The 18,515-nt window shown below is 45.2% G+C and overlaps 2 protein-coding genes across 4 annotated transcripts in view; one reads left to right on the top strand and one right to left on the bottom strand.

Moving 5' to 3' along the window:
• Positions 1 to 484, bottom strand: part of LOC149280651 (serine/threonine-protein phosphatase 2A 55 kDa regulatory subunit B gamma isoform-like) — a 61,686-nt gene extending 61,202 nt beyond the window's left edge. For 2 of the 3 annotated variants that reach the window (XM_089500284.1, XM_089500285.1), the window contains exon 1: positions 114 to 196. Coding sequence is in view for 1 of the 3 variants with exons in the window: in XM_089500283.1 (XP_089356409.1) it covers positions 114 to 189 (76 nt within the window). In the remaining 2 variants the exon portion in view is untranslated. Of the gene's footprint in view, positions 1 to 113 lie in introns of all 3 variants that reach the window. The other variant, XM_089500283.1, reaches the window with a different exon arrangement.
• An 11,050-nt stretch (positions 485 to 11,534) lies between these two features.
• Positions 11,535 to 18,515, top strand: part of LOC149280652 (SH3 domain-binding protein 2-like) — a 51,558-nt gene continuing 44,577 nt past the window's right edge. The window contains exon 1 of the mRNA XM_089500240.1: positions 11,535 to 11,607. The gene's annotated coding sequence lies outside the window, so the exon portion shown is untranslated. The remainder of the gene's footprint in view (positions 11,608 to 18,515) is intronic.

Here is an 18,515-nt window from a genome sequence, read left to right on the forward strand (position 1 = left end):
TTGTCATGATGCACCTATCCCTCATCCAAACAGGTGGAGACATTTTGGTTGGACCATGCTAGCAGGCCAAGCTAACAGGCCAGATCATCTCAGTGCCCACTTGCCCCCCTTACCTTCAGTCACATAGTTGTGATCCCGCAGAAAGCCATGGTTAATTTCCTGGGGGCCTGCTGCTGCGTCCTCGCCCATTGACAGCAGGATTACTCAGCATCCCTCTCCGCAGCGGCAGAGGTCACAGTGGCAAGAGCACCAGCCATGCTGCGCTGCCTAGACTAGGCAGGGAAAAGGAGGAGGAGGAGGCAATGATCCAGGGGCCAGCATCCTGAGCAGAAGTGGAGAGGAGCAGCTGAAGAGATCCTGGCTGCTTTTCAAGGCAAAAATCCAATCATGCCAGAAAGGCTCTGAATGCAAAGGGAAGGAGATGCTGGAGCCTTCTTGCAAGCAGCTCTTGGATGTGAAGCAAGTGGCAGGCAGCAGCAGACTGCAGCAAAGGCTGGCGAGTGGAAGCTGTCATCTGCCTGTGCTGCATTTGAGCAAGCCCCTCCCAGGCAGTCTCCCACCATCCAACCAGAAAAGATGGGCATGGGAGGAAAACTGACACAAAATGAGAATGCAGATCCCCATTCCTCTTTGGAATTTGACACTAACATTGTTTTGTCATTTTATATTTGAGGATGTGTCAGTTGCTTCTGTCACACTGTGTCTTACTTTCCTAATTTGTTTATAATTATTTTATACTTTATAGAATTATCCTTCGGTTGTACGCCTCTGGCAGTATTTCATGTTTTGAACTGTTTGTTTCTGTAAAGGCCTATGCAAATTTATGGCCCTATACAGATGAACAACAACAACAATGTGAAGTCGAAAGATTTCATGGCTGGCATCCATAGTTTTTTGTGGGTTTTTTGGGCTATGTGGCCATGTTCTAGAAGAGTTTATTCCTGACGTTTCACCAGCATCTGAAGGTGGCAGCCACAGCTGCTGGCAAAACATCAGGAATAAACTCTTCTTTTGGCCACATAGCCCAAAAAACCCACAAAAACTAACAACAACAATAATAACAATAATAATTCTAGCTCTCCTGCCCCTGAAAGCAAGGGCTCAACATTTCAACGAGAAAAATATCAGCACTGGGAAATAGGTTTCTTCAGTTCCATGCTTATTAAGGACACTAAAAGCAACCAGCACAAGCAAATTATGCAACTCAAAAACAGCCTTTATATATTATAAAGAACAGTAAAGCTGTCTAAAACCTGGTCCCAAAAAATTAAATGTTGGCACCATCTAATTTTAGAACAAAAATAATTGGATCTTATTCAGATTTTATTAGGGTCCTGATAATTGCTTTTTGTCCCTTTCTTTCCCCCTCCGGCATTGCATTGCAATCTTGGACTGCTCAGCTTTCACAATTCAAGCAAAAACAAGCAAAAATAGGTTTCTGATTGAGTCTGTGCCAAACAAGAGGAAGTATTGCTCTGTGGCAGGGTTATTTATTAACATTTTCCAGATCCCAAACAGAACAATTAAGGTAAGTCTCCAGTAGAAGTGGGGGCAGGGGGAGAATTAAGATAAACTACTTTTATATCACCCAGTCCTGCCAGGGGGACACATAATTCCTTTTACCAAATAATTATTCAATAAAATCAGCTATACTATAATGCATATGAATAATATACATTGTATACAGAAAAGTCCAAACAATTCAGGCCTTCATATTTTAATTTCACAGAGGTACTCGTGATAGGTAACCCCAATCCGGGTATGGAGATAAGTTCGCCAGTTCTAGATGGGGTTACACTTCCCCTAAAAGACTGCGTCTGCAGCTTGAGGGTGCTCCTGGATTTGTCGCTTCAACTGTCTTCTCAGATTGATGCGACAGCCAGGAGTGCCTGTTATCAGCTTCGGCTGATACACCAGTTGCGGCCCTACCTGGAGCAGCGGGACCTAGAAACAGTAGTACATGCTCTAGTAACCTCTCGCCTTGATTTCTGCAATGCGCTCTATATGGGGCAACCTTTGTGCCACATCCGGAAGCTCCAATTGATTCAAAACAGGGCAGCCAGACTGGTCACTGTAAAATCCAAGTTTGACCATATTACACCTATTTTAAAATCACTGCATCGGCTGCCTATTAGCTTCTGGGCACAGTACAAGGTGTTGGTTATCACCTATAAAGCCCCACATGGCCTGGGTCCAGTCTACTAGAAGGAACGCCGCCTCCCATACAATCCTTCCCATACTCTCCGATCCTCCAGGAAAAACCTTTTACAATCTAGAAAGGCCAGTCTAGGTGACCTCCCGGAGGTCCTTTTCTGTCACCGCTCCAAAAACTTGGAATGACCTGCCAGAAGAGATTCGCCAATTACCCTCACTCGAGGCTTTTAAAAAGGCGACAAAAACCTTTCTTTTCCGGCAGGCCTTCCCCGATTGATAATGTCCAGAACCAATTGAATCCCCTTTTTATTATTTTTCTTACTTGTGATTTGTTTTTAATTTTGATGTATTGTATGTATTTTTTAAACATTTTTTTTACTGTTTAATTTTATAGTTGGGAGGGAGGGTTGGGTCGGGGTTTTGTGGGACTTGTTTTTATTGTTGTATATTGTATTTGCTCTGTTGTTAACTGCCTCGATCCTCAATTGGAAGAGGCGGGATATAAATAAATATTTATTATTATTATTATTAATTTCCCATTTTTTGAAATTCAGGTGTTTTATTTTCTTCCAATCATCTAACTCCTAAATTGAACAAGCAATTAATACAAATATTTTGGGCAACCTTTTCAGCTTAATATTTACAATTGGACATACACAGCTGAGTGCAAGAACTGCAGCCAGTTAATGTTTACTCAGTGTACTCAAATGCATCCACAGGATTAGAGCCAGCAGCTGCCAGTTTCTAAGCAGACATTACTGCTCCTGTAACTTCAAATGTAGAGAAGCAGTAAGCAAGGCTGCAGTTGTAATACATTGAGCCTTATTGCACTAGGCTCTTCTCTCACAAAATAGGACTGTTTTCAAAAGTGCAGTGCAAACAGAACTGCTCTCTTCCCTATCACACCTTTGATAACTTTTCAGCATTGCACCCTTCGTTCATACTAAAAACATTATGCTACATAGCCTTTGGCACTGCCCACCAAGTAACTCCCCCTTTCCTAGTTTGACACACACACATAACTCCAACAGAAATATAAATCAAAAGCACTCTTATATTTAAAAAGGCCTCCCCCCCTTATATTTCCAAGTGTGTGTATGTATGTCTGTGTCCTTGATCGTGATAGATGAGACTTCTCATCTAATCAATGACAGGTGGAAATCAGCAGCTACTGATCTATCTATTTGATCTATCACGATGCAGTGATTAGTATCTCTGAAGGAAGAACCAGCCAAAATAAGACATGCCAGGTATGTGTGTGTGTGTGAGAGAGAATGAAGGCACCATTAGCAGTCTGTTGTAGTAAAAGAACAGAGCTGGAAAAGGAGGTTATGAGAGTAGTAAGAAAGGTTTTGGCTTCTGACCAAACCGAGGAGGCAGCCCCTCCAGTCCCTTCTTTCCTGGGGATGATGGGCATCCCCGGGGAGGAAGGGTCCAAGGAGGCAGCTCCCCCAGTCCCTTCCTTCCTGGGGATGATGGGCATCCCTGGGGATGAAGGGACCGAGGAGGTAGCTCCCCAGTCCCTTCCTTCCCGGGGTCCCTGTCACCCAAGGGAAAGGAGGGAGGAGGAGGGAGCGATGAGAATCGTTGAACCCTCTAGTGTGGTAATACAATGTGCACTCACTCCCCTTTTCTTGAGTCCGCATCACGTGACTTGCTTGGAATCCAACTGACTTCGCTTGCCCCTCACTTGGGAAGGACAACAGAAAGGCAACCAGGTGTGGAAAAACATGACGTTTTAACCTCAATCTGCATTGCTAGAGAGGAGTGACTCTGCATCTGGTGTGGAAAAACATCATGCTTTGCATTGCTAGAACAGGAGTGACTGCGGATCTGAGCCACAAAGCCCCCTACATGTGATAAGGTCCTTGGAATGCTGCAACCACCACAATTCAAGAGGGGTATTGACAAGCTGGAGGGTATCTAAAGCAGGGCGATCAAAATGTTCAAAGTCATATGAGGAGAGTCTTAAGGAGATGGGTATGTTTAGCCTGAGGAAAAGAAACTTAAGAGGTGGCATAAAAGCCATGCTTAAATATTTGAAGGATGGAGCAAGCTTGCTTTCTTCTGCTTCAGACTAAGCCATGGGACAATGGCTTCAAAATACAGGAAAAGTGATTCCACCTAAGAGCTTCCTGATGGTGAGAGCTGTGACAGTGGAATATGTTGCCTTGGTCAGTGTACAAGCACAGTTAGAAAGGGCCAGGAACAGCAAGTACCAGGTGGATTCTCTTCCGCATATGTTCACTGGCTCTCTCATCACCTGAAATCTCCATGTCATCTCTTATGACCCACCTGTCATTAGAGGTCTCTTCCTACTGTTCCTCAAGCTTTGTTACTGTCAGCTTCTCCTGTCTGGACAGCTTGGCCAGGATCTCTTGGACACAACCTTCAGTGTTCACATGGTCAGCCTAAGCCAAGATTACCCATGGTTTCCAGGAAGTAACTGCTAGACTGAAAGAATAAATTAAATCACCTCAAGCCCAGATATGTCTAAAGGAATTATATGAAAGCAATTCTGAGGGGTGTATGTATTCAAGAGACAAGTATTGTCAAAACAAAATATATTTTGTGTTTATTTAACTTGTACAGTAAAATGGCTACCAACAAAAGTTGTTTGTGCAGTGTAGAAAACATTTAATAAATATGAATAGTAACTAGGAAAATACGAAAGCAACCCATAATAAAACTATAATTATTTTTTAAAAATTACTACAGCCTATAAAATCAAAGTAAAACCAGTGGTGAAGCAGACAAAGAGTGCTATGCTCTAAAAGGACTAAAAGCAGCTTCCCAAATGCCTAGATTAAGATTTTAAAAGTTTTCCCTTGGCCAGTGGTGTCACTATCCTTGGTGTCACTTAATTCAGAGAGGTTTTTCAGGGGACGGGGCATGGGCGGCAGTGGCCTCTCCCCCTTCCTGGCCACCTGCCGCCGGGCCAGACCTTGTAAGGGCTGCCAAACAGTGGTGGAGGCAGATTCCCATTTCCTCACTTGCTCTCTCCCTTGTCTGGACACTTCTAGAATCTAGGATTTTCTGTCATGTGTAAATATGTTTGTCATGGGTATTATATTAGAATAGTTATTTAAAAAATAGTTGTTAAAATGGAAGGGGAATGATGGGAAACATAGTACTAATGGCATGTAAGAGGGGAGCTTATTCAAAGGGTCTTGTATCCCAGTAGTTAGAATCACAGAATCATAGAGCTGGAAGAGACCCCCAAGGGCCATTCAGTCCAACCCCATTCTACCATGGAGTAATATAGAATCAAAGCTTCTCTGATATATGGCCATCCAGGCTCTGTTTAAAAACCTCCAAAGAAAGAGACTCCACCACTCTCTGAGGGAGTGTGTCAAACAGCTCTTACTGTCAGGAAATAGTTGCCGGAGAAAAGCAGATAAGTATGAAGAGACTGGTACAGCATTGTGGGTTGGGTGGAACAAATTGTTGAAAAGAGAGAGAGAGAGTTGTTATGTTTTGGTTGTTAAATGAATTAAGGAAAAGCCTGCAAAGTTTATGGGTGGGGTTTTGTTAAGGTTATGCCAATGTTTGTGGATTATGGCACTTATGACTTCAGATGTGTGGTGGTGTCTCCTTCTTTGGAGGTCTTTAAGCGGAGGCTGGAAGTCCATCTGTCCGGGATGCTTTGATTGTGGGTTCCTGCATGGCATGGATGGCCCTTGTGGTCTCCTCCAACTCTATCATTCTAAGATTTCACTGGGGACAGTTAAACCAGTGGTGGCCAAGGGACAGCCAAGTGAGGCAGCAAGAGGAGATGGAAGGGGTGCACCTCCCCTGCTCCTCCTCTGCTGCCTGACTTCATCTTCAGCAGGAAAGTCGGGCAGCGAAGGAGACTTGAGGGGCAACCAATTGCCTCTCCTTCCCTGTTGCCCAGCTTCCTCCTCAGGGAGTGAACCAGGCAGTGCACCAATAAACAAACATCCCCCCCAAAGTAGGAGGAGGGCTAACTGGGTGTCGCGCCTCCCCTGGGATGTCACCTGGGAGTTTTTCACCTGGGAGGAATTTCTCTTAATTTCGAATGAAAAGAAAGTGGGGCCAGAACGCATTCACATGAATTCGCTATTTCAGCGAATTTACATTAATTTGAATTGTGTTCGAACTGACTTCCCATTGCCCGAAAATAGCTTGCCATTGCCCGAAATTGTGTGTGGTAGTCTATCACGCAATAACGTTAAACCCCATGATTGCGTTCAGATTGCCATTGGATTTTATACTTCCAATTTCCCTTGTCTGATAAACTCCCTGGTGTGGTCCATATACCCACTCCCCTGTGACACCACTGCACCTAGCTCTGAAGTGACAACCCTTTGGGGATATTGTTACACATCAAAGGTGCTACTGACAAGGCCCTCTCTCAAGACATCTGCCTGGTGAGAGGGTGAGGAGGAGGACCTCAGATGCAAACTTTTCCACCCAGCAGGTAGATACTACTGGAGATACCCTTTAACTAACCTGGCCCCAAGCCAGGTAGGGCTTTAAAGATTAATGCCTTAAAAATGACACTTTGAAATTAGCTAATAAACAGGTTGGCACCCAGTGGAGATAGGAAAGTACTGGCATATCTTATGAGCCCATCCCAGTGAGCAGTCTAGTCATTATTTTGGGGGACCAATGGAGTTTTCAGCCTTTTTGAAAGGGAGCTTTATGTACAACATTTTCCAGTAATCCAAATGGGAGGAGGCTAGAACCTACCGTAAGTAACATTTACAGGTCCTACCACTGTGTAGGTAGCAATATTGTTGATATATCAGCCAACTGATATAATAGAGATGATCTAAGAACAAACCTCAGATATAAATGTGATCCCTTAGAGAGAGTGCATAACTTTCTAGGACACTTAATCCAACAGTGAAAACACCCAATAACTATCAGTCTTGTCTGGTCTGGGCATGTTTGCACTGTACTAGTTTACTGTCTATGACAGAAGCCTTATTCAGGTGGTCCCACAATTCCATCCCTTGGGCTCCTATCACTTATCTGGACTTTTACCCTCAAGAGCCCTCCCTGGATCTGGTACACAGACCTCAAGGGGGTCACTGTTGTGGATAAGTGACGGATAAATGCTGACCAGTGGGTATACTGTGGTAACGTGTGCCCTTTTCTCCCTATCAGTTATTAAAATTAAACATTCAGATAGATGTAGAAACTAAAACAAATAAAGCCTTATTACGTTACAGTGAGATTAAACATGAACTCCCTGAACTCCATTCACATTCCGATTCTTCCTAACTGGTCTTCATTTTTGTCTCAGGCTATTTTTCTTATACTGTACTCTTAAACAGGCACACCCTGTAATAGGTTATATCCCCACATTGCCTGCCCCTGTGCCCCACTTCTCAGCATTCCAGAGGGTGGTTCTAACCAGCCTAGCCCAGCTTCACACTGACTCTCATCCAGCACAATTCCCTGTGACTGGTTTGAAGCAGCAACTGCCTCACCTATACTGGAAGAAATCCAAAATTAGAATTCTACCTAAAATAATTCTACCAAAGGTAAAGCTCCATCAGGGCTACCCTAAAGAAAGAGAGCCCTCCTTCCATGATAAATGTCAACCTTCGGCCTGTGAGAGAGTGAACAGGCAGGCCCAGCTCCACCATGGCTAGTCTGAAGATAGAGAGCCCTCCCTCCACGATAACTGTCATCCTTCGGCGTGTGAGGGAGTGAACAGGCAGGCCCAGATCCCCCAGAGCTAGCCTGAAGAAAGAGAGCCCTCCCTCCACGATAACTGTCATCCTTCAGCCTGCGAGGGAGTGAACAGGCAGGCCCAGCTCAACCAGGGCTAGCCTGAAGAAAGAGAGACCTCCCTTCACGATAACTGTCATCCTTTGGCCTGCGAGGGAGTGAACAGGCAGGCCCAGCTCCAACAGGGCTAGCCTGAAGAAAGAGAGCCCTCCTTCAATGATAACTGTCATCTTTCGGCCTGCGAGGGAGTGAACAGGCAGGCCCAGCTCCAACAGGGCTAGCCTGAAGAAAGACAGCCCCACATCTTTACAAAATGCAGGCTTAGGACTAACATTATCATTTTTTCTCCTCCTGTATGACTTTTTCAAAAGCTTGCAATATGGAGTTTGTCGCTGAGATTTATTTGGATTCTTGGATCATGGCCTGCAGTTTCTGGAGGGAGGACATCTGACAAGGGATGGGCTGCATCTCACACCAGTTGGCAGAAACATTTTTGCCAACAGTCACAAAAATCTGATCAGGAGGGCTTTATACTGAATTGTGTGGGAGAGGAAGACAGTATTTTGGAAGGCAGGAGTACATCAAGGGCTGGAGATAATAGTCAAACTGTCATAGACAGAACAAGGCAAACAAGGACCCAACAGTGAGAGGGAGAAAACTTTACACAGGCAGCTAGCAGAGAGGGCCCATGGTCTCAGATGTCTCTACACTAATGCACAGAGCATGGGATACCAATAAAGTTACCACTGTTTTGTGGTTTTTGAATGTCATTGTACTTTCTTACATGGCCAACTCAGCTATCCTTGGATATGTTTTCTACCTCAGGTAGACTGTATGGTGACACTACATCCCATATACCCAGATACCTCTCCCGGATGGTTTCCTGTAAGTGTCAAAAAGCATGATGGATACTCTGGAGGCCCAGAGTACAACAGACATGGGGAAGAGCAATAACCCCACATGACAGTCTGGAACTGGCTATTGAAAGGTGAGCAGAAAAAGTGCAATGCAGTGCCCCAACATCTTAAGTCAGACACCCAGTCCAAATAGATGCCATGATTAACAGTATCAAAAGTGACTGAGAGGCCAAAGAGAACCAACAGGGCCATATTCCACTCATCCCTCTCTCCCAGTACAGGACATACAAGGTAATGTCTGTTTGAAAAGCAGAATTGAAAGGGGTGTAGAAAATGAAAGCGTGTGGAACTGATTGTGCAAGCATTGTCCAGGAAGGGGATGTTAGTAACAGATCTATGACGGTTTCCATTTTCCAAGTCACCCTGAGATCCACCAACCCACCCACCCACTCCTAGATCGGACAGATCACAGTCTCTTTTGAAGCAGCTTTCCCTCCCTTTCTCCCAAAGAGGAATTTATTTTGCAGCCTTTTCTGGTTCTCCCTGTTGGGTGTAATAAATTGCATGAGACAAGAAGGTGTCCTAGTACACATATTTGGATGAGTTTTAGCTGTTGAGCTTCAGCAATGTGGACAATAAGTTCCACGAGTGTGTTCAGCTGATGACAGTGTCCTCTACAGAAAAGGCTTTTATCCATCTACTATTGTCAGGTATGTTTACAAACCCATCTAATGACACCTCTCCTATCTGGGATAAACAGCAACCTGAGGCTATTTTTATCTGGTTTGAAGTACAGAGAAAAAACCCTCCCTCTTGTGCCACCATCCCAGTCCAGAACCGGACTGCTTAGTGGCCTATAGCCATGGCAGGGGCAGCACCTGCACACCCACAGCAATATGTCCTATGTGTGCATATTCAGAAGTTTGTTGTTGTGTACCTTCAGGTCGTTTCCAACTTATGGCAACCCTAAGGTGAACCAATAATAATAATAATAATAATAATAATAATAATAATAGGATTTATTTATATGCCGCCCAATCACTGGGAATCTGGGCGGCTTACAACAGAGGGTTCCCTGCCCTCAGACTTACAATCTAAAAAGACACGACACAAAAGGAGAAGGGAATGGTGAGGGGAGGAGGGGATCAGATCCAGCATTCTTCTCTCCCTCTGAGGCCTGGACCAAGGCAGATGGACTGGAGGGAGGGCTCTTCTTCTTCAGGCTAGCCCTGGTGGAGCTGGGCCTGCCTGGTCAACTCCCTCATAGGCCGGAGGATGGCTGTTATGGAGGGAGGAGTCTCTTCTTCCAGGCTAGCCCTGATGGAGCTGGGCCAGCCTGGTCAACTCCCTCATAGGCCGGAAGATGACAGTTATGGAGGGAGGAGTCTCTTCTTCCAGGCTAGCCCTGATGGAGCTGGGCCTGCCTGTTCACTCCCTCGCAGGACGAAGGATGACAGTTATTAGGATTTATTGATGAGTTTCCTCAGAAGGGGGGTTGCCATTGCCATCCTCTGAGGCTGAGAGAGTATGATTTGCCCAAGGTTGCCCAGTGGGTTTACATGGCCAAGCCTCCCTGCTTGCGGTTACACTGAAGAAATACAGTGGGTTCTTGATATCAGCTAGGGTTTGGTTCTAGGACAGTCTGTGGATATCAAAATCTGTGGGTGCTCAAATCCCATTAAATATAATGACATAACAAAATGATGTCCCTTATATAAAATGGAAAATTAAGATTTGCTTTTTGGAATTTATATTTTTGGGGAATATTTTCAAGCCGTGGATAAAAAAATCTGTAGATATGGAGGGCTGACTGTACTCCACTTTGACAGTTACCACTTTGTCAGGGTTCAAACTACAAATTCTGGGATTTTGGACTTCAGCTCCCAGAATCCCAGGCTATTAGCCAACATGGCTGAGGCTTCTGGGAGCTGTAGTCCAAAATCTCAGTTAAAGGGGCACAGTTGGGGACCACTGCTTGACTGGGCCTTATGCAGAAGCCAGTGTGGCACAGCGAGTGCCTGTCTCACAAAACAGTCCCCAGAACTCCATAGCACCGAGACGTATCAGTTAAAGCACGGCAAGGGGCGCATGGCAGAACGGGGTTGGACTGGATGGCCATGATGGGTGGTCTCTTCCAGCTCTATGATTCTAGGAAAGTGAATTATTTCTGTAGCGCAAACCCAACGCTAGTTCAACACTCGCTGTGCCACACTGGCTTCTGCATAAGGCCCAGTCAAGCAGTGGTCCCCAAACTGTGACCCCTTAACTGAGATTTGGACTACAGCTCCCAGAAGCCTCAGCCATATTGGCAAATAAGTCTGGGAAATGAAGTCCAAAACCCTTAAAGAGCACCGTTTGGGGACCACTGCGTGGATTCAGTGGGGCTTCCTCCCAGAGAAATAGGATTCCCATAGGTTTCCCATTCTATGGTGGGGCTGAGGGGGTGAGCAGGAAAGAGGAGGGCCTGGAGAAGACGATGGCGACGAAGAGGCTTTGCGGCCTTCTGGGGCCTGCAGAGGAAGGAAGCGCTGTTTATGAGGCCTGCGCTGGTTGGGGGCGCTTCTGGTACCGAAAGAAGCAGCTCTCTGAGGGCCCCAACTCGTCGCCACCGCCTTCCCTCAAGAACCCCGAGCCACACTCCCTCAGCCTCAGAGGACAGCCATGGCAACCCCCTCTCTGGGGAAATATTAGGGAGAAAACCCCATGATAGGTTCGCCTCAAGTCGGGATGGGAAGGGCTCGGAGGCCCTCTGCTGGGCCCTTATGGCAGGGAGCCCGAGGAGGAGGAGGCGGGGTTGGCGTCGAGTGGGTGGAGGAGGAGGCCCCGCCAGAGAGGGAACAGGTCTCGGGGAGCCAGGACGAGGAGGAGGGCGCCCCGTCTGCCATGAGGGCAGGTAGGCAAGGAAACGGAAAGGAGGGTCTTCTCGCTCGGAGCAGGGAGAGCCAGACTCTGAGAGCCTGGGGTTGCGTCCACACTGGAGAAATAACCCAGTTTGGTACCGCTTTGCTCTTTCTTTGGCTCAAGGCTATGGAATTCTGGGAGCTGGAGTTTGTTGTGGGGCGGGCCCACAACAAACTCCAACTCCCAGAATTCCATAGCCTTGAGCCAAAGAAAGGAGTTAAAGCGTCTCACAAAACTGCAAATCCCAGAGTTCCATAGCATGGAGCCTATATATGTCTTCACTCCTTGGGCTTTTTCAGGACCGATCTAACTATGGTTAAGAGGTGATATGATAGCCTTGCTTAAATATTTGAAGGGATGTCATATTGTGGAGGGAGCAATCTTGTTTTCTGCTGCTCCAGAGAACAGGACCCGGAACAATGGATGCGAGCTCCAGGAAGAGAGGTTCCACCTCAACATTAGGAAGAACTTCCTGACAGTAAGGGCTGTTCCACAGTGGAACACACTTCCTTGAAGAGTGTGGTGGAGTCTCCCTCCTTGGAGGTCTTTAAACAGAGGCTAGATGGCCATCTGTCGGGGATGCTTTGATTGAGAGTTCCTGCATGGCAGAATGGGGTTGGACTGGATGGTCCTTGAGGTCTCTTCCAACTCTAGGATTCTATGATTCTATGGTCCAAAAGACAGGGCAGGAATAGCCTAGTTTGAGACTGCTTTAACTGCCCTGGCTCAATGCTAGAGAATTCTGGGAACTGTAGTTCTGTGAGATGTTTAGCCTTCTCTATGAGAGAGAGCTCTGGTGCCACAATAAAGTACAGTTCCCAGGATTCCCTAGCACTGAGCCAGGGCAGTTAAAGCGGTGTCCAACTGGATTGTTTCTGCAGTGTGTCTGGGTCCTGTGAGGCAAACTGCAGGGTCTGGCCCGAGAGAGAGTGGCGTGTTTGTTTGAAGGGAGACTGGCGCCTCCTGAGTCGGGAAGGGCTCCCTCCTCCTTCTCTGCGGTCCTTTCGGGGAACTTCCAAGAGAAAGAGAAAGAGGGAAGCCTTTCTGGAAGTGAGGCCACTCAGCCACTATGGGCTGCGCCTCTCTGGGGCAGTTTCGCTTTGTTCTGGTGCCACAACCAACTACCTTTCCCAGAATCCCACTGCACTGCCCAAATAAAGCAGTTTGACACTGCTTTAACTGCCATGGCTGAATGCTGTGGAATTCTGGGAAGTGTAGTTTGTTGTGGCACCAAAGCTGTCTGACAGAGAAGGCTAGATGGCTGCATCGACACTGCTCTGCTCTGGGACCCACAACAAATTCCAACTTCCAGAATTCCTTAGCCTTCAGCCAGGGAAGTTAAAGTTGTGCCAAACCGGATTATTTCTCCAGTGTGGATGCAGCCTAAATATCTCACAAAACTACAAATCCCAGAATTCCATGGCATGGAGCCATGGCAGTTAGAGTGGTGTCAGACTGCATTCTTTCTGCAGTGCAGATTAGTCCCATGAGTCTCCAGGCTTTTTGAACAGCAGGCAATGGAGCAGGAGGGAAAGGGGGTATCTGAAATTTTTCTTTCAGCTACCTTCTGTGTGTCAGGATCTCTGCTTCACAGATATCTCTTCTTACTGTTACTGTTACTGACCTCAAGACAAGGGAGGAGACATCTCCAAGACCCCTGTCTTCCACTGCTCTGCTCAGGTCCTGTGGATTCAGACCTGCATCCTTCCTCCTTGATTGAGTCCATCCATTTTTAGGGTTTTTTTGTGGGCTTGTCAGGCTATATGGCCATGTTCTGGAAGAGTTTATTCCTGACATTTCGCTAGCAGCTGTGGCTGGCATCTTCTGAGAATGCTGGCATGGAAGAGAGTAGTGTGTGTGTGTGTGTGTGTGTATACACTCTGTGGCCCTTGGTCGAGAGGAAGCTATTTCCATGTTAGTCTGTGTGTGCTATTTGAAAACACTGAAATTCTGGAGCATGCCAACAACTATCAGGTCAGGATGCACAGGGAAACCACTGAAATCCACAAACACCTGGACAATTTCGACAGGAAATTAAACAAAGTTTGGCTACCAGTCCTGAAAAACACCCAAACTGAAGACTCAGCGCATGCAAAGGAACATCACCCAGGGTCAGGGGGATTTTCCAGTAGACAATGAATCACTATGTAAATAGACACCCTGAGGCCTTGCCATTCAACAACAGACCAACACAGAGATTAACATGCAAATCACTTCCTTTCAACCAAGGATAACACTGTGTATATATATCCCACTCACTTTCATGCCAGCATTCTCTGAAGATATCAGCCAGAGCTGCTGCTGAAACATCAGGAATAAACTCTTCCAGAACATGTCCATATGGCCTGAAAAACCCATAAAAAATGATGGATGCCAGCCATGAAAGCCTTCAACTTCACATCCATCCATCTTGCTTGCAGCCCTGCTCTTTTTCTACTGCTTTCCATCTTCCTTAGCATTATCGCCTTTTCTAGTAAGTCTAAATCTCATCCCATGATGTAGCCAAAGTAGGACACATTTACAGTGTGCCTGCATTATATGCGGACGCACTTACATGACTTTCTGGGGAGAAGGGGTGGTGCATCCCATAGGGAGTAATGCGGTGAGTGCCAGTGTACCAATGCACCGCCACGTGCACTAGCCCCATTCATTTAAATGGGACTCGAGCATAGGCAGAATTTGCTTTACACGGGGGAGTCCAGAACAGATCCCCGCATAAAGCAAGGGCGCACTGTATTTTCATCATCTGGACTTCCAGGGGGATTTCTGGTTTGATCTATTTAAGGATCCATTTGTTTGTCCTTTCGGCTGTCCAAGATATCGTCAGCCCTCTTCTCCAGCTCCACATTTCAAATGAGTTGATTTTCTTTTTGTCGGATTTCTTCTTATACTGAGAGGGAAATAGTGTCTTGTTCTGGGCAGGGAATCTATATCCAAACCAGCATATAATACAAGAATATTTGATATAACCTGGTTTGGGTATAGATTCCCTGCCCAGAACAAGACACTATTTCCCTCTCAGTATAAGAAGGAATTTGAAGGAATGTCATGTTGAGGATGGAGCAAGCTTTTGTTTTCTGCTGCTCCAGAGAATTGGACCCGCAGCAATGGATTCAAACGAGACGAAAAGAGATTCCACCTCAACATTAGGAGGACCTTCCTGGCAGTAAGAGCTGTTTGACAGTGGAACACACTACCTCAGAGAATGGTGGAGTCTCCTTCTTGGAGGTTTTTAAACAGAGGCTGGATGGGTATCTGTTGGGGGTGCTTTGATTGTGATTTCCTGCATGGCAAGGGGTTGGCCTGGATGGTCCTTGTGGTCTCATCCAACTCTATGACTCCATGATTCTATAATCTTGTCAAAATGCCTAACACTGTAATTTTTTTTCTTTCTCCTCTGTGATTTTGAACACTTTTGCCTGATGAAGAAGCCAGTGGAGCTTCAAAAGTTTGCATTATATATTTTGTGCATTTTGGCTGGCCCAATAAATGTATCACTGTTTTGTGAATTTTGGATGTTACTGTAAAATACAATAGGGCTGGGACCTTATCCACAATCTTGACAGTAATGAGAAAAAAAGTTTAAAAGATGAGGGAGGAAGTTTTAAAAATCATCTGCAAAACGTTGGAGGATATGGGACGGGTTGACTAGACAGGAGCTAAAGACAGAGTTCAGAAATCTGATGGCTGAGGAAAGACCTATTGTTGTCAAGTCTTGTGCTGTTTTTGTTTTTGCTTTTTAATGGGCTGTTGGTCATTGCTTATTGATTCATTGCTTAATCTTTGCTCATTGATTCTTAGATATTAGCTCTGACCCAGAGTGGTTGTTTTTTTAACCAACTCTGTTTGGTTTGTGTGATGTGGCACACATGTGTCACTATTGTCATTCTTATTTGGTGGATTGCAGATTTTGTTGTTAACTGCCCTGGAGTCACCCCAACTCATGTTGATAAGACTAATGTCCTCCCCATATGAAGAGTAAAGAAAATTCAGGAGCTGCACCTGCTACAGAATGTTGGTGTCTGCTTAATGACAACTGTATCTTAGCGAGAGGATATTAATTACGTATGTTCTGGACTACAACATAGTCATTATGTTTTGTTTGTGGGCACAGTACTAATTTTGATCTTTAAATTTCTGTATAATCTGGGGCTTTCTCAGGAATCATCTTGTTTTTTATGACTCAACCCTGGCATATGAAGAGTTTGGATTTTGCCAATAAAACCCTGATATGAAATCTGTCTTCTAGGGAGATAGGAGTGCAATGTACTGAGAGCAGAGCTATTTCTCTGTTGACCCCAGACATCTATATCCACAAGAAATCAGTTTGAGTTCTTTTTCTAAGAAGAGTAAATGTTTGTTATTTTGAATATTTGGAAAATAAACAGATTTCCCCCATATATTGTTTAACACTGTTAATTGGGTTTTTTATTTTTATTTTTTTGTTATTGACTGCATTTGTTGAAATATGTTTAAATTAAATAATCTGAACCATAGACATTTGAATAAATTGCTTTTGCGTGTGAGAGACAAACTTCCACTTTGTCTTTCTCCTCAAGATCAGGAAATGGGTGGCTTGAGCAAGCTGATATCTGTGAAGTCGAAGGCTTTCATGGCCGGCATCCATAGTTTTTTGTGGTTTTTTGGGGCTATGTGGGCATGTTCTAGCTGACATCTGTCTCTCTGCCTACTCCTGCCTCACAGAGATGGGTTACAGTTGATTTATATAATTTAATATGATCCCAGGACAAGGTTGTTTTCAAATAGCACAATAATTTACATAAATCTTATTCACAAGAACAGGAACAGTGTGGCTTTTAATACACAATAGATTTTTTTTGTTGTTAACTGCTTTCAAGTCAACTTCAACCTATGGTGACTATGAATGAGAGACCTCCAGGTCATCCTGTTCTCAACTATCTTGCTCAGCTCTTGCAGACTCATGACCATAACCTCTGATTGAATCCATCTGGAATATGGTCTTGCTCTTCTCCCATTGTCCTCAACTTTACCAAACATTACAGTATTTTCTTGTGAGTCCTTTCTTCTGTTGATATGGCCAAAATATGACAACCTCAGTTTAGTTATGTTTGCTTCTAGGGAGAGTTCAGACCTGATTTGCTATAGGACCCATTCACTGGTCTTTTTAATAGTCCATGGGATTTTCAGAACTCTTCAACATCATATCTTGGAATGAGATTTTTTCTATCCACTTTCTTCATTGTCCACCTTTCACAACTGTACATAAAAATAGAAAATAAGATGGCATGGACAATCCTAACTTCAGTATTTAATTATATATCTTGTCTAGTTCCTTCATAGCTGCCCTTCCAAGCTCCAGTCTTCTGATTTATTATTATTATTAACCTTTATTTATAAAGCGCTGTAAATTTACACAGTGCTGTACATACAATCTTTTAATTAGACAGTTCTCTGCGCTCAGGCTTACAATCTAAAAAGACATGACACAAAGGGAGAAGGGAGTGATGGTGGGCAAGGGTATCAGGTCCAACAGTTATTCTCTACCTCCAAGGCCTGGACCAAGGGAGATGGACTGGAGGGAGGGCTTGGCTTCTTAATGGATAGTTAAAACGAAGCATCCTGGGGCAGAGAGGAGCTCACCCCTGGGAACGCTTCGCTAAACAATATAGTCTTTAACTCAGTTTTGAAACTGGGTAGAGACGTGATGAGGTGTGCACGTGGTGGAAGAAGGTTCCAGGAGTAAGGGGCAGCAAGTGAGAAGGGACGAATCCAGGAGGGGGCAATGGCAATCCTACGCTGGGACAGGAGACCTTGACTACCAGAGTGGAGGGTACAAGTAGGAATGTAAGGAGAAAGAAGTTCAGATAAGTAAGGAGGGGCCAGTCCATGGAGGGCTTTGAAAGTCAACAACAAAAGCTTGTACTGGATGCGGAAGGGGAAGGGAAGCTAATGAAGGGAGGAGAAAAGAGGAGAAACATGGTCAAAGCGGCGAGTGGATGTGATAATACATGCAGCTGAATGCTGGACAGAGATTAGAGGATGGAAGTGTGAGAGAGGAAGCCCTGTCAGAAGAAGGTTACAATAATCTAGTTGCGAAACCACTAGGGCATGGACCAGAGTCTTGGCAGTAGAGATTGAGAGGAATGGACGGATCTTGGCAATGTTGTAGAGAAAGAATCTACAGGCTTTGGCGGTGGCCTGGATCTGGGGAATAAACGTCAGAGAAGAGTAAAAAATGAAGCCAAGACTGCGGGCTTGATGAACCAGTTGAATAGAAGTGTCATCGACAGAAACAGAAAAGGAATATTGAAGGGTGGGTTTAGGTGGAAAGACAAGAAGCTCAGTCTTAGACATGTTGAGCTTCAAGCGCCGAAGTCGCATCCACTGAGAGATGGCAGTCAGACAAGAAGAAACTTGCTGTTCAAGCCCCATCGAAAGGTTAGGGGTGGAGAGATACAGCTGAGTGTCATCGGCGTACAGATGATAGGAGAAACCAAAAGAACTGGTGAGTTTACCGAGGGACAGTGTGTATAGAGAGAACAAAAGGGGACCTATGACAGAGCCCTGGGGAACTCCAACAGATAGGGGAACAGAGGACGAAGTCTGACCACCCGTGACAACTGCAAAAGATCTATCTGACAAGTAAGATTTAAACCAGTTGAGAGCAGAGTTGGAGAACCCAAGGTCAGAAAGTAGATCAACCAGGAGACAGTGATCCACAGTGTCGAAGGCTGCAGACAAATCAAGAAGAATGAGAATAGAGTAGAGGCCATTCACCTTGGCCTGCAAGAGATTGTTTGAGATCTTGGTGAGGTCTGTCTCTGTAGAGTGCTGTGGGCGAAACCAGACTGGAAATGGTCCAGGATGGAGTTGGCTTCAAGAAACTTAATACAGCGAGAATAAACTACCCATTCCAGG

The sequence above is a fragment of the Sceloporus occidentalis genome, unplaced genomic scaffold (genome assembly GCF_023333645.1).
Source record: "Sceloporus occidentalis isolate IW3139 unplaced genomic scaffold, rSceOcc1.0.p SCAF_150, whole genome shotgun sequence".
Classification (NCBI taxonomy): Eukaryota; Metazoa; Chordata; class Lepidosauria; order Squamata; family Phrynosomatidae; genus Sceloporus; species Sceloporus occidentalis.